Genomic DNA, 16516 nt, shown 5'->3' with positions numbered 1-16516 from the left:
TCTGCTGACCGGTACTTAACAATATTATTGGAAGTGAACAGGCAGATTTTAATAATATTCCGTAGTTGATAGCACAGAGCAACAGAATCCAACATTGTCAGAATGAGCAGAACTTCACTGTGTGAAGAATAGTGTCTCTGAAGCCCATTAGCTGCAAGGTACATAGTATGACCAAGGTGTCAGAATGTAATAGCTGTTCTGTATAAACTCTTTAATGGGATGAAATTTTGTAGGTATTACAGGTCTGTCTTCTGATTTAGAAGAATTAACAAAGGAATACATTCAAGGCATTGACTACTTTTTTTTAAGTAATTTTACTCTGTACAACATCTTATAACCCATCAAGGTTATGTTAATCATATGTGGGATAGTCTGAAAATGTCTTTGTGAAAAATAGTTTCTGCATTTCTTTCCAAAGTGTTGCAAGCTTGACATACTGAAATACTGTTTTTAATATTTAATGTGTTCACAACTTTCTTGGACTATTTCACTGGTTTAGATTATATATGATGATTTAATGGCGATGGAACAGTTTTGTGTACCCTTAAATCAGCTACTACTACGGCCATCTTAGCTGAGTTTTTAATCATAAAAAAATACTGACTTAAAACTCATTTAAAATTTCAGAATGTTAATGTAGGATCTTGCCTAAGCAGATTCCTTGGGTGGTCTTGTGTCTCTCTTAATTTTCTTAAATTTTTTTTTACTATATATAGTGATGCAGAGAACATTAAAAAGAAGGAAAAGAGGACCTCTGAAAAGAGAAGTGCGTCCAGTTCCTCTGATACTGAGTCAGTTTCATCAGAAGAAGGTTCTTCAGACTCTAAGTCAGACTCAGACTCTAAAAGTGACTCTGAGTCTGGAAAATCTAAAAGTGCTGCCTCTAATAAGGTAAAAAGTGTAGGTTTGTTTTTATTTGTATGGTTGATTGGTTTTATTTAAAGAAATCAAAACAATAAAATATAGAAAAATGCATCTAATCCATGATTTTTATCTATGGGTCTAGAGATGGACTGTGGTTTCATGGATATCTATAAAACCAGAATTTAATAAAAAGACCTGTCCCAAAGTAGCTGTCTAGGATAAGCAAGCAAGTTGATTTTATCATTTAAAGGCTATTTTAATTGTTATATTTATTTTTCAAATACATTATAAGAACTAGAACCTATTTAGATTACTGTTGAACTGATAAAAGCATTATACGTGGGTGGCTCACAAAAATTAGTATCTGATTTGTGATGATTATTGTATTAAACTGGGGTCTTAAATTATAATTACTACAGGACCTGAATGTGACAAGAGGCAGAACAAAGAAACTAATGTTAGCCCATTGTTTCTTGAGTTTGAAGACATTCCAGCGGAACCAATATTGTTTTAAAATTTCCCATGAAATTTGAGAATAGTGCAGTTAATGCAGATGCATTTGAGGTGTATGCACAGATTAATAGAATTAATATTCTTCACGAGTAATCAACTTTTTATTGCTCTCTGGTTTTGATAGGAACAAAGCCTATAAAGGATTCAGTTACTTTCTTATGTTTATGAAGTAGAAAACTTTGAAATATACCTTTTTTTTTAACTGGGTTTGGAAATGTGTGAAGATGCAAAAAATGTTCAACAGAGCCATTCATGTGGCAGTTAAGTTTTAATTGCTTTTTCCCTTTAATTGAGGAGGTAAGGCTTTCTATTACAGTGTACATCACCTTACAATGTAAGTTACAATGTAACTTCCATTGTACATCGTCTTCATTTTGTGCCTCTATAGGTCCACCTAGTTGTAATCTTAGTTTCTAAGCTATCCCCTTCTACAAAGCAAAATAAAAGGTTGTAGTATTTGAGAAATAGAGGTATTTCCATAGTTTGATCTATCCAAATTCCAGACAGGTAGCACACCTATGTCAAAGTTTTTCTAGTGGAGAAGCCAATCTAGATCTTGCAAAAAACTGGTAGCACAAGTGTAACTTGAATTCTATAAAAATAAACCTTTTTTTTGTGCTATATGGGACGTAAATTAAATTTTAATGGTTTGCAGATTGTCATATTAGCACAATATTTTTTCACCCAGAAGCAGTAGATACTCAAGCCTGCTTAGTTCTGAGCAGCCACTGCAAAACCATGTTCAAACAGTAGTGTCTTCTCTCTGCTGCATTTGTCTAGTTTTCTTAGGATATCAGCATCCTTGATCATGATTTCCTTCCCTACAATTACCCAAACTGTTCTGGTTCTTTCACAGGGGATGTAACAACTACTAGCATGAAGAAGCTTTTTATATTTAAAACAGCAGTCATGAATTTAAGTCAAATGTATCCAATAATATGAGGACCGGAATGTCCCAAGAACTTGGGATTATTGAAGTCAAGAGAAAATTGTTAAACCCTTGGATTTTAAGAGAAGAGAGAGATTGTTTCACTAGTCCTGAAGCCTTACTTGTCTTAGGAACAGAAAGCACTTATAAGCAATTGACAGGCGACTTGATCAGATCAAGGAGTAGAAGCAAAAAAACTGCAAATCTTTAAAACTTCACAAAAAATCTTAAAAACAGCTGACCATGGGCTTATATGCATGACAGCAAACAAAGAAGCAAGGAGGTTATTGAGAAGAAAATACAGTGTGGAGCTCACTGAGCTAAAGCTAAATATCTATGTGCCTTAAATTCTTTTTCACCAAGAAATTAGCACATTTAGTATAAGGGCAGCAAGCTATGGCTGAAGGACTGTGTACAGCAATGTGTGAAGGGGGCAGGGAGGAAGTTTACTTAACAGTTTTGAACATAGAGGTTTGATTCCATGTACTATAGTAATCCTAGAACCAAGAAGTTAGTTTCCTTTAAGCTCTGTTGAATGCCTGCATTTATATTGGGGGTGGTTTTGATACTTGGTTATATTCAGAAGTGTAATTGGATGGGGGGGTGGAGGGGGAAATCACCGGTATAGTTTAATAGATTTTTTTTGGAGAGACCTCTTTTGACCCCTGTGGTGCAGCTGACTGATGACAAGCTAGGTAAGCCCTTCCAAGCTGAAAAAAAATCATTAACAAACTTTAAAGAGCATTATAGATAAAGTCCCAGATAAAATCAAGGTATGTTTTACAAGAGCTACCCATGCTTATTTTATTTCCTGGAAGATTTTCTGTCTGATTTCAGGCCACCCAGGAAGCAGGCTATTTCTGTCAGGCTGTCAGAAATGTGTCATTTTATTCTTACAAATTTTGTTAGAAAAGTTGTTGTTTGTATTACCCTCCTATAGGGTGTTGTCACTGCATATGGGAAAACAATACATTAGGATTTAATTTCATTTTTAATAAAATGGAAAAGCTTTTTTGAAATACATATGAGTGGTGGGTAATAAGCTCTATTTTTGTGGTTTCTCCATATGACACACACTGAGCTACATAACATAGCTGATGTGTTGGGTGGTGTTGCCATTCTAAGTGTTTTGTGGATACCATTGCCGTATTCAGCAGAATTTTTGTAAGAAAAAAGGTTTGCTTACATTCGCATGGGATCTTAAATTGTGCATACATCCATGCATTTAATAGTGGTAAAGCAGATTACAAAGACTTCAGATTATTTTTCCTGCATATTTCAGTAATGCTTTCATATGTTTTTCTCTTGAAGAATCATTTTGAAAAGCTGTTGTGTTCACTGTAATTGAGCTGCAGTGAACAGAAAAGTCACTCTCTTGTACTGCAGTGTTTTATATCATTTTGAAATACAGATAGTTTGAGGTATTCAGACCTGCATTATATTGTAAGCATAAATACTGCAGCTAAAATGCAGATTCAAGGAAGATGTATGTATAAGTAGGTGTCTCTACAGTGGGATTTTGAAATCAGCTGCTGTTGATCTCCTTATACAAGTATAATACAGTCACTCAGCTGTTAAAAACCTGATCCACTATTAAAAAATATACAACAACAAATTGTCTATCTTTCTGCCTGATCTCTTTTCAAGTGCTTACACAATGGAAACAGTGGGTGATCTGTCAATGCATTTGGATTGTCAATGATGGTTTTGTATAAATATTGGGAGAATAAGAAATAAAATTCACACAGCAAAATATGATTTCATCTGCCTTTTCTCTGCAGCTTCATGGCTCATGCTGCGGTGTGAAATTCTCATTTTACACACTTTGCAGGCGGAGCACATGAATTATGCATTGAGCAAGAGAAATCTCCTGCTTCAAGTCCTATATGCATTTACCAGGTTCTATCTCTATTACCAAGATGAATTGCAAATGGAGAAATGTTTGATGAAATATAGCTTAACTTCTTTGTTTAGTATTCTGCTTTTCCCGTAGTGAGCTCTCTCAGTAGGAATCTGGGTTTGTAGACTTGGTTTCAGGGAAAAAGATGGAAAATTTTGTTACTACAGAGAAATGCCAAAAACATCAGAGCTTTTTTATTGTCTTGATATGGAATGCTGAGCTTTTTTTTATTCACTAGAAATATCTGCTGGTAGTGTTCGTTGCAGTCATTATTCCTAAAATGCCAATCAATTTTCTTTTTGTGGAAAAAACAAATTAACAGATAATCATGTTTATAATAGTTAAGACTTAAATAATTTTTTTGCACTGTTTTTTACAGAATTGCTTACACTTACTAAATATACCTATATAGGAATATACATATAAATATGCAAGTGTGTATGAAAATATAGGATGCATACACACACATTAAAGTACCTGAGTATTTACTTAAGCTTGACGTACTTGACCGAAATAGAAAACAAGACATGATCATACTTTAACATTTGCTTTACCTTAATTTAATTATCCTGTGATTTCCCAGTGGGTAGGTGGGGTTTTCATGTTGGTTGTTTTGGGGGAGTGAGTTTGGGGGGTTTTTTTTGGTTGTTGTTGGGGTTTTGGGTTGTTTGCTTTATTTATTTGTTTACAGTAAACTGGTGCGCTTAAATACAGTATTCTAATAATAAAGCATGCAGTAGTTTTTCTTACAATGTATTATTACCTTGATGTAGTGATTCGGTATTTCTGCCTTATGTTAGGACCATTTTATTTTATTTTATTTTGAAGTACAAAAGATAAATTTTCTTGAAGGACCTTTTCACCAGTTTGAAAAATGAATTGCACAGCAGATTCAAAATAATATCAGTGCAGAAATGCATTTTATTTCATAAAATTACATATCTAGCTTTGTGATATGTACATAGTAATTCAGAATGGCAAAATAAATAACAGAAAAAAGCAAACTGAAGCATACTCTTTGTGTTACTTGTGACATAGGATGTCCTATCTTAACCATCTTCAGAAACAGATCAAGATTTCTTGGTTCAGAATTCTAATTTTTTAAAAATATCTCAGCAGTGCTGCCATTGGCAGATCTGTAACATTCAAAATTCTCATCCTTGTGCCACAGCCTGCCATGTGGATGAGCCACTTTTTACTGACTTTTATTGGCTGCATAATAAAAGGAAATGGAGAAATACCATCTCTACTGAAAAAATTTAGGAAATACAGAACTTTAGCTAAAAACAACCTTTTAACCTTAATTATACTTGAAGATAAAGCTGCATCATATCTGTAAGTGGGAGCAGGGAGTGAGTGGAAGAGTTTGGAAGTTTAGGGGTTTTCTTTTAAGTGTGTTTGCATTTTTGTTTAACTGTTCACAGGTTGCACTGTATTGAAAGGGACCCTCAAAGGTCATCTTGTCAACCCCCCCTGAAGTCATCAGGGACACCTTCAACTAGATCATGCTGCCTAGGGCTACATCAAGTCTGAGCTTGATTGTCTCCAGGGACAGGGCCTCAATCACATCCCTGGGAAAGCGGTTCCAATATTTTACCACTCTCATAAGGAGGAACTTCTTTATAATGTCCAATCTAAATCTACCCTGCTCCAGTTCTAAATCACTGCATCTTGTCCTGTTGCAACAAGAGTTTCTAAATAGTCCTTCCCCAGCCTTCCTGCAGGTCCCTGAACTTGATCTTCCCTTACGGTGGGAGAGACTTTTCCTTGCTAGTCCACACCTAGTGGTGCATTTATTAGAGGGGGACAAGATTGCCAGTGAAGACTGAGGCAAAAAAGTTATTGAGTACCTCAGCTTTCTCCTAGTCTGTTGACGCTAGCTCTCTTCTCACTTCTGTGAGTGAGAGCTATGGAACTATGTTGTCTCTTAGTATGTTCTGGTGTCTGAAGAGTTTGTAGTGTAGCAAAAAAGTTTTGATACATAGTTTATAGCAGAAGCACTGCAGATAACATCTAAGTCTCTCATTCTGGGCTAAATATTCACCAAACGATGTTATAAAAAGACTTGGTATTCTTTAGAAGAATTGTTGTAAAATTATTTTTGCCACTTCATACTCATGAATAATTCAGATAGAGCTTATGATATATGCTATTTATCCTTACTTCACTGATTTAAAAAATAATGTAAAAAGATAGCTAACATAAGCTTAATGCCCTGCCGGTAGTCAAACTGGAAGAGAACAATTAAATCTAGTTGTGACCAGAATGGAACTCCAAGAGAATGGGTTCTGCAGTAGAGTCACTAATTCTGGACAAGGCATATAAGAAAGAGAATAACACCATTTTAAATACTGCAACATTTCCTTTGTCCAAAGGAGTTTTGTGTTTTAAATAAATCAGCAATACCAGAACACTCAAATACCACAGTGATAAGAACCATTGAAATATGTTTAAATTAAAGTAATTTTTAGAATAGTGGTTTCCATTCTTCTCTGTCCACAAAATTATTCTTCTCCCAGAATACTTCTGTGATCATTACAGATGTGCTTTAGGTAACTGCTGTCTATTTGAGCCATTTTGCCTCAGGTCAAGCCTGGTAGTCATTAATAATTGACCCTTTCAAATAATGAGAACATTACCTAGTTTCTTGTATGTTCTTTAGAGGGAAACACAGGACTTTTCTTCTAAAAGTGGAAGACAATTAAGTCAGCATTGTTATTTGCAGCTGGACATGAGATACTAGAGGAAATGGAGCGCACCTTTGGAGAAGTCATACTGTTCTATGGTGATAAGTCAAAGCAATTCCAGCTGCTCAGTTTCTGAGATGACTCCAAGGTCCTGTAGAAATTTTTATCTTGAGTGCCTACAGAAAGTAACAACTTGCAAGAAATGGAGGCCTGGATAGACATCAAAAGTTTTACTGATTTATTTAGACCTGTTTATTTATTAGAAAAAGTAAAAGAGAAATATATGTATGTGCATTTGGTTGTCATATGCTGTTGAAACTGGTAAACTAGAAGTTTCACAGAAGTGTGACTCCTGGAAAGACTATGCTTAAGTTACTTGCAATAGTTTGGATAATGAGCAGTGTCTAAATTCTCTGAAAGAACAGCAAAGCCTTCCGTCTGGAGAGTGAGCTAGAGAGAGCAAAGGTGGAGGAAGCTCTTTAGCCAGTCCAGACAAAGGATGCTTAAGAGTGGATAACAACATCACAATGACAAAATCTGGTGATCATCCAGCAGGTAACGTGTTCAGGTTCTAGTTAGAGCCAGGGATCAGTTCTTTTAACTAAACCACCCTATTGGGAATCCTTGTTAAGCTGTGATACCCTAGATTGTATTCTGAGTCATCACTGTCTAGAAAGTGTAGATATGTCCAACACTCACTCTTACTAGATTGGTGAAGAACTCTTTATTTAGCCGTAACAAAAAAAGTCGTTGAAATACTCTCTTTGCTAAATCATTTGGGTGACTCTAATACTGCTTTACTTTTAAAGTACTACCAATCCTTATTATTATGACTCATCTTAAGGCTTAAAATATGAAACTTCTTTTGTAACAGAAATCAACATTTTGGGGTTTTTTCAGCAACTGAGTAAAATCCTAGTCGATGATGGGGTGGGATTCCATCCTCCTGAGTGGAGTGGATAAGTGAAAATTGTTGGGGAAGATTTGCCTTTGTTCGAATCTGAGGCGAATCCGAACATCTATACTTTTACAAAAAATAACACTATTTTCATATATTCATGCAAAACCAGAAATACTAGTACCTAAGTCTTTTGGTTAAAAAACAAAAACAAACAAACAAACCCCTGTATCTGTTTTAATAGTCTCAACAGAAGTGTCTGATCTGACAGCAAAAATTGTGTAAGCTCTTATTAATGTGGGCTTCAGAGGAGTTTAGATGGAGTTTGGATTCAACTTACCTGTACAAAGAAGTCTCACTAGGAACATTCTCTGAATGCCAAGACCTGAAATAAAGACATTTTTGTTTTGATAATATAGTAAAATATGAAATATTAATGTATTTTGGCAGAAAGAAGAAAAAGCAGTGCAAGATAGAAAAGCTCCAAATAAAGATGTGTTTCTCTTAGATTTAGATGATTGTAAGTATCTTGATTTAAGTGTCATTTTTTCCCATGTCATAAATTCAATTCAGTTAATGAATTTTGAATGTCTGAAACATTGGTTGTTGTATTCATCATAGCAGCATAATTATGCATAATTATTGGAATGCATGATTTTGTTGGGTTTTGAACCAATAAATTGTTTCAAATGTTAGACTGTATTGTTATGTGAAGAACTTCCTTTGGTAATTTTTGTATGTCTGGACTTGTTTTCTGTTCGCTTAGGCTTTTTATCTCAGATGCCAATGAATGTTATTTGTACATCTGTGCAATCCACGAATGAATAGTGTTAATATAATAAGGTACTAAAAAATCACAATTTTGAAGAACAGATTAAAACATAATCTTGGAGAAGGGTATATAAAACTTCCCCCTTTGTTTTTTGGCTATGCTTGCCTAGCACCTTTCTTCAAATTTCTTCTGTAGGTGCCACGTGTTAGAATTGCATGGATACGTACTTTGTGTGCAACTCCTAAATGAGCGCTAATTTAAATTAGAACTCCTAAATGCACAATATGAATCAGACCAAAGGATAAAATAGAGGACAAAATATTTTAAACTTAAATAATGTGGTCTATAAATGTGTTAGTGATTACTTCTTCAGACATACAGCCCCAATACTCTTTTTTGAGTATTGGGGCTATATGTCTGAAGAAGTAATCTGATCTTCTGAAACACATACATGGGTAAAAAAAATAGATCAATGTGTAAAACATATTTTTTTGCGCTTAATGGCTCATGGTCTTTCCCAGTATTTTTTGAAATCAATTGCCTTTTTACTTCTAGTCTGTCCTGTGACAACTCCTGTGGTGGTTCCTACAGCAGCTGTTTTATCCCCAAGCTTAACAGCAGACCTGGAGGGACTGAGTCTCTCAAGTTCATCAGTCATTGATGTAAGTAGCATTTAGGGCCTTGATGGGGGGTGCGTGTCTTAATTTAAGCATTTTCTGTGTTTTTGAGGCACTCATTAAAGTGTGTATTGGGGGTGTTTTAAGTACTTTCACCCATAAAGGTCTTGTATGAAATTCTGATTTGTGTGCAGGTCTGTTAGCTTTTCCTTTTTTTTTTAATAATATCTGCAGTATTACATTCTGAAACATGGAGGAAAGTATGAATATTGCATGTCTGGGAAGGATGCTTTCAAGGATTTTTAACCTTCTTTTTCTGTCTTTTTCTCTGCTTCAGTGAAACTTTTTAATTAATGAATTAAGTATCCGAACTATACAAATATTTCAAATCACCTAGTTACTACACTATGAAAGATAAACTACACAGCTGTTAATCCTCAACCTGTCTCTTTAGAATACTTGCCTCCAATTATGACATTTTTCTGCTTGGAAGTAATTTTTCAAGAGTATAAAAAGCATAGCCCCTAGATGTAAATAAAAAGGGTATGGATTTACAATCAGTGGTGTATCAGTATGTGTCATGATTCATTCTGTTAGTTCTTTCTACTTTGTGTGCACTTTCCATTAGGGAATCTCAAAACTGTAGGTATAATTAAGGTTAGCAAAGTCATGGACGTAGAGGGCATTCATTGGTTTGAGAAAAGGATAGTAGCTTGTGGTGTTCTTTTTAGGGTTGTTTATGTCGTTTTTTTGGTTTTCCAGTTATTTTGTGTGTCCAATTTAAATTTGCAGTTTAATAAGGAACTGAAACAGTACAACGTAGGATAGTTACCCATGTGAAAAAGGATGGGATGACCAGAAAAAATACCATAGGCACAGGTATTTTTTAGCCTAGCTTTGTTTCTAATGAGGCTGGTACGTAGGACCTACACTGCAACTTAAGTAATTGCTCGTAAAATACTTTGTGCTGCCTTTGGGAGCAATGTATTTGCAAAATCAAATATTTCTTACATTAAGGAGCTGCAAGAGTGATTCTAGTCAGGAAATCATCTTAGCTGATGATTTACTTTCATGTTTACAGCCTTTAAACATGTTTACAGCCTTTAAAATTTGGTGTTGAAAAGGTAGAATTTCAGATAATGTGTTGTATCTTATCTTTACAATTCAAGCAGAGCAGCAACAATCTGTGGACAGGCATTCACTTTACCTGATGCTTAGTCCTTTGTGTGTCACAGTCTGAAAATGCAAGAAATTCTCTTTTGTGTTACTTTGCAGTGCAGTAAGCAGCGTTAGGTGGCAGGCCTGAGTTTGACTACAGCTCTGGTGTTATTCCTCTGAATGTAATCCCCCAACTGCTTCTTTGCTATCTTTTATGGCTTTGACGTCTCAAAACACAGGCAGTCGTCTGTTTTCTGGCTGTGGGTTAGCTTAAGGATGCTTTACTTCAGAAATACCATCTTTGAGAGTAAGTTAAAGATCACAGTAAATAAGACACTTGTGAACAGTCCTTAATTCTTTCATCATCTACAGTATGTGAATGTGTGTTCTACTCCCACGCTCATGCTTTCCATGCGATTATTGCTGTTGCTTGCAAATTGCTTCTCCCCATTTTTCAGAAGGTAGCTGCAACAAAATTGTTAGAGCTAGAAGGTGTAAGCTAAACAGTGGAAGAAATTTTGCATGAAAGGGTTGATTCTATGTAATGCTTGGAACTGCTGAGTTTCTGATAAAATACATAACCAGAAATATTTCTTCATTCTCCCTGCTTTGGAAACAATCTAAATCATAATAAAACTAATTGTTGCTGCCTGGATAGTGACTACGTGTTTTGGGCTGTATTCAGTTTTCAGATCTAAGCTGAACTCTTGCTGCCATTGATAACAGTTGCAAATTTACATGAGGTCCTTTGCTGGATTAAAAACTGTTCTTTCAGATTATTTCCATATATTGTAAACAAATTTGAGTGGAAGTGGTTAAGTAGCTATAGTCATGTGTTGTTCAGCACCATCAGATAATTTTCTAAAAATGAAAATGTAAAAACAACTTTTTAAGATTTTAAGTGGGAATGCCCCTCCTTAAATAGCACTTTGAGTTTAATCTGTGATGACCAATTCTAAAAATAAGGAGGATAGTTGTCATACTTCAGAAAACTTTTTTCCTCCTTCAGTGGGAGAGAAAATGAATTTAACTGTAGGGCACATGCCAAACTAACAGTAAGAAATTAATTTATTACTAGGCAATGGAGAGCATGGAGTAAAAATAGGTAAGTACAGTATATGACCCTAATATGAGAGAAGTGTAGCAGCCACTTATCTTAGAATATGTCAGGCAGACTATTATTCAAATCATTCAGCACTGTAATTTGATACAGCTTTTAGAAAACTTAAAACTTCAACCTCATAACTACTGAACATCACAGAAAGCATAAATACAAGAATAGTTCTAGTGTGGTGGTATGTGATTTGTTTTTTTTTAAATTTGCAAATCCAAAATATCCTTGGATGGAAACTGCAGGGCACAACCTGATGCTTTGTGCTGTGTCTCATTTGTTTTTGTGATTTATGCTTACATATAGCACATTTTTCCCTCAAAAACACAAACATACATATTCTAATTTGTTCTAGGAAAAACAAAATTCTCTGGTGATTCATGGATGACCTTCTTCCAGTTGCATGCAAAACACAGTAAATCCTTATGCATGCTTCTGCCCTGGTACATTGATACCATCTTCAGGTGGCTCAACCACTCACAGCCCAGAAAGCTAACCATGTCCTGGGCTGCATCAGAAGAATCATTACCAGCAGATTAAGGGAGGTGATTGTGCCTCTTTACTCCACTCTGGTGAGATCCCACCTGGAGTACTGTGTCTAGCCCTGCAGTCCTCAGCACAGGAAAGACATGGACCTGTTGGACCTTAATGCTGCATTCTAGTACTTAAAGGGAGACTATAAGAAGGCTGGAGACAGTCTTTTTGCAGGCCCTTCCGTGTTACAATAGGACAATGGGTGATGGTTGTAAACTAAAAAGGGTACATTTACACTAAATATAATGAAGAAAGGGTGGTGAAATACTGGAACAGGTTGCTTAGAGAGGTGGCAGATACCATATCCCTGGAAACACTCAAGGTCAGGTAGGATGGGGCTCTGAACAACCTGATCTAGTTAAAGATACCCCTGCTCACTGCAGGAGTATTGGACTAGATGACCTGTAAAGATCTCTTCCAATGCAAAATCATTCTATAATTCTAACCTTAGGTAACTGAGTTTGCCAGAGACTAGGGTGTGCTAGCAAGAGAAGTCATACCTAAATGCTTGCTTTTCAGGTCTGCATTTGAAGTTGATTAAGCTTTAAACAGATAAATTTACAGGCTTGAAAGATACTTGGAGATGTGGTGCCAATGAGTAACAGGAGGCAAGAGAAAGCTGCAAGCTGTTCATTGTAAAGTGGTTATCTGAAAACACTGGAAATGGGTGTTGTCCCCCAAAGGGAGGTCATAAAGTGAGAGAAGAGGGAATTGAAAGCAAAGCTCATGAATGCTGTAAGGAGAGGGAGGAACTGCAGGAAATAATGTTTTAAGACAGAATAGTGAGAGGAAGAAGAGGAGAGCTATGATATAGAAGAGAAGCTGAAGAGGAGAGTGATCATCTGTTCCTACTCATCACACAGCTGATGAGGAAAAAAGCTAAACCACAAACTCTTTTCTCACTTGAATTTAATATGGTAAAAAATATACAAGCAACTGCTCTCCTGTATACGTAGAGCACTGAGTATGATGCCTATGATAATTAGCTGGTAAAAATGGTACGTACTTTAAAAAAATTAGCAAGAAGAAAAAGTTGCTTTGGTAGTAAAAAATTTGTTAGGATTCAAAACAGTGTTAGTGCAGGGAATCGACATCTGGATATGAGCTCTGACAGTAGCAGCAGTTAGATGAGGCAAAAAGTGTGTGGAAATACAGGTTTAGTTGAGTAGGATTCACAGAATCACACAGAATCACCAAGGTTGATAGGTTGTCTCCCCTGCCCCAAGCAGATGATAAGTTGGGGTGAAAGTCAAGGGTGAATAAAAGGAGTTAATGATAAAGGCACACAGCAAAAGAGGGGAAAATGTATTCTAAAGAGGAAGCACTTACATAGATATTCAATGCAACAATCCAGTGCATATGGAATTATGGTGCAGTTGTAAAAGTGGTATTGCTTTACTTAAACTGAACATGCAAAATGTAACTTCAGTATTCTCTTCATAGTAGTTCTTGCCAGTTACGGTTTTATTTCCTACTACTAAGTGGTCCACAGAAACTCTTTAGGAAGGGAGGAGTAAATCACTGTGTTTTCTTTCTCATGTCTTCTACAGATCTTTTGACTGAGATCTACTCTGAGAACTCCTGTATAGAGCAGAAATAATAGGTTTTGACAAAAGTCAAGTTTGAGCTGCAGATCTGTCAAGCTAGGTGATAAATATATTTAATTTCAAATTGAGCACACTTGCACAATTCCTTCAGAATAATAAACATCAATTCTCTCAGTATTCAACTAGAGATATTTTCAGTGCAGGAGAACACCTTAAATGGTATTATCATCTCTACATTGTTGAAGTAATCCTTCAAGGGAAATCTTTCTTATCATTTAGGTTGCTTTGTCCACTTAGGTTGTATCCAACTCCACTATAGCAATTGTTAACACAGATTCTGAAGTATGTTCTTTTGTTTTTATATATGCTTCTCTTTATAGAAGTACCAGAAACACGGGGATTACAATAATGGATTATATCACAGCTCTAGTCTGGTATGCAGTTTACAAGAGCTAGCAGGAGTTACTTGAGAATTTGTAAAACCCTACAATAGAGAAGTGACTGGTTATTGGTGTGCACTCAACTTCATGAACTTTGTTTCTTCAAGCTTTTGTTAGCAGTAATTATTCTATAACTAGACATATTTGTCATTCATATGAGTTCTGGTCTGAGTTCTTACCCCAAGAAACATAACACTGACATGAAGGAGAGGTAGTACCATCACGTGTGATGATAGCAGACTGTGCTCCGACTAGAAACTCAGTGGTCTTCTGCCCTGTGTTGTCGGAGAGGCTTTGTTTGACTATAATAATGCTTTAAATAACTTGGTTTATATTTCTGCAAATATAGCCAGTCTTCCTTAGGACACTTCTAAGGTTTTTTACTCAGAAAAAAAAAGGTGTTTCCTTTTAAATTAGTTTTCAATGTTAGCCACATCTATCAGATGTTTTCATGTTAGGATAATATAGATTTATGGTATCCTTGACATAATACTATTATTTTTTATAGTTTATCATTTGCCCTTTTGTTTTTCATCTTCCTATAAGAAATGTCCTATCCTTTTGGTGCCCCATCCCAGGAGAGCTTTTTTCTATGCATTGAATGTTTTCATTATTGTTCTTACTGTCCTAGTTTAAGACAGCCCATTCTCACAAGCAAGAGCACCCCTCTGCCCAGGTAAGAAGGGGAAAGTAACAGAAAAAAGCCCCTGGGGTGAGGTAGGGAATTCAATGAAAATAATACAACGTACAATTACTGTCGCTATGTCACAGGAGAGCAGAAGCAGCAGCAGAGGCCAGCCGTAAAACAATCCCTATGTCCCAATCCCATAGCCAGCCCAGCAGAAAAGACCCAACACCCCAAAACCAGAAACAGCAACAGGAAACAGGAAGCCTCTCATGTTGCAAACTACAAGCCCCACAGTGCTTTGCTCCAGCCAGCACTTAAATTATAATGCTGGAATGTCAGCATAGTATCGAATATTCTTCATCAGATTCAATTATCATAAACTCATGACACTTACATAGATGGACATTTGGAAGGTTTGTTGAGGGAAACGGGGAAGCGTGCCACAAGGGAGTCTATGTGTATTTTACCCTTCTGCATGCTTGTAACTTGTTTGCATTGTTGACCACATTTGCACTTGAGCGGGGATGTTTTTGGAGTCCTCCACAGTTTTGTCTCCAGCTTTGTGTCTGAAGATGGTGCTTTTTCATGTAAAGCAATTTAAAGTATCTGCATTGTCTCCTGTTTCCCCTGCTCTGTGCTCTACAGGGTTTATAAGTAGCATAAGGCTTAAATGGAACCACTTTTTACAAATATCATACACTAGTAGGATGCCCAGGAAAGTTTGTACCTATGAAGCAAGTGAGAAGGCACTAAATTTTAAATCTAAGAATTAAAAAGCGGCTTTCTCTCAGTGGTGCCCAGAATACAGCATATAGCTGATTTAAGTGTGACTGATGCTTGTAGGAAGGTGGTGTGGTCCAGTGGATACAGAAGTGGATGTTACATATGGAAAATGAGTTCTATTTTTGGCTTACTACTTGCTGTGTCATCTGGAGGGAGTAGCTTAATCTTTTAGTTTTCCATCTGAAAAATGAGGATAATGATGCTTATTCACCTTGGGAAAGCACTTGGAAATCCACAGATGAATGTAGCTGCTCATCAGCAGATATTAGCCTTTGCCAAAACAGAAGAGGGAATGAATCAAAGACCTTTTTCATACTTAATTTTTCTGTGTTGATATAAACTTGCTGTATAAGAGGCTGTTCTTAAAACAGTGACACAGTATATGTGTTTCATCAAATATTTTGACGTTATAATGGCCTTTTTAGAAATTGCTTCCACATACATCTGAAAACGATAGCCTGGAAAAAAACAACCTATTATGAAAAAAATGTTGAAGTGTCATTTCACCATTATTCTTTAATTATAAATCAAAATTATCAATGTTTGTCATGGTTATTAGTTTTCAGGCCTTAAAAATATTCATTTTATGTTTAAATGCATTAATACTTAATGAGCTCTGCACATAAGAACCTTCAACTTCAAACATAAAATTTGAGTTGTTCTGAGTCAGAAACAAGTTTTTGACAGAAGATGCTAGCTCAAAGAATAGCTTGCCCAGTCTGAGAGGTATATTATATTATTACTATGCCTAAAGGCATTGATTTAGTTTATTACTGTGTGGTTTAGTGATAGATATTCTCCTAACTGTATTTAAAAATATAAGTGCTAGAATGAGAGAGTACAATGGAATTACAATATTAAAATCCTATTTATGGAAGATAAATTAAATAGAGGTGGGTATTGCAAAAAATAAACTCCTTTATGTAAGTTACCATCAGGATCTTTTTTTGCCCTCTGTAAAGGTCAGGACTGTCCTTGAAATCAGTGCAACTTTTTTAAAAGTGAAATGCTAAGATCTATGATCGAATTTAAAGTGATGCATCATTTTCTTTCCAGTATGAAGCCTACATGTGTTATGCTTCTTATGAAAAAGGAATACTGTAAACTGAATTGTTGCTAGATATGCAAAACCAAGC

At 35.8% G+C, this 16516-nt stretch overlaps 1 protein-coding gene across 2 annotated transcripts in view; it reads left to right on the top strand.

Annotated features, from left to right (window-relative positions):
- Nucleotides 1-16516, top strand: part of AP3B1 (adaptor related protein complex 3 subunit beta 1) — a 163113-nt gene that overhangs the window by 100959 nt on the left and 45638 nt on the right. For both annotated transcript variants that reach the window (XM_054178198.1, XM_054178197.1), the window contains exons 20-22: nt 717-891; nt 8241-8310; nt 9118-9224. In XM_054178198.1, the coding sequence (XP_054034173.1) occupies nt 717-891; nt 8241-8310; nt 9118-9224 (352 nt within the window). The remainder of the gene's footprint in view (nt 1-716; nt 892-8240; nt 8311-9117; nt 9225-16516) is intronic.

Source organism: Dryobates pubescens, chromosome Z (assembly GCF_014839835.1).
Source record: "Dryobates pubescens isolate bDryPub1 chromosome Z, bDryPub1.pri, whole genome shotgun sequence".
Lineage (NCBI taxonomy): Eukaryota > Metazoa > Chordata > Aves > Piciformes > Picidae > Dryobates > Dryobates pubescens.
This window is presented reverse-complemented; position numbering and strand designations above follow the sequence as displayed.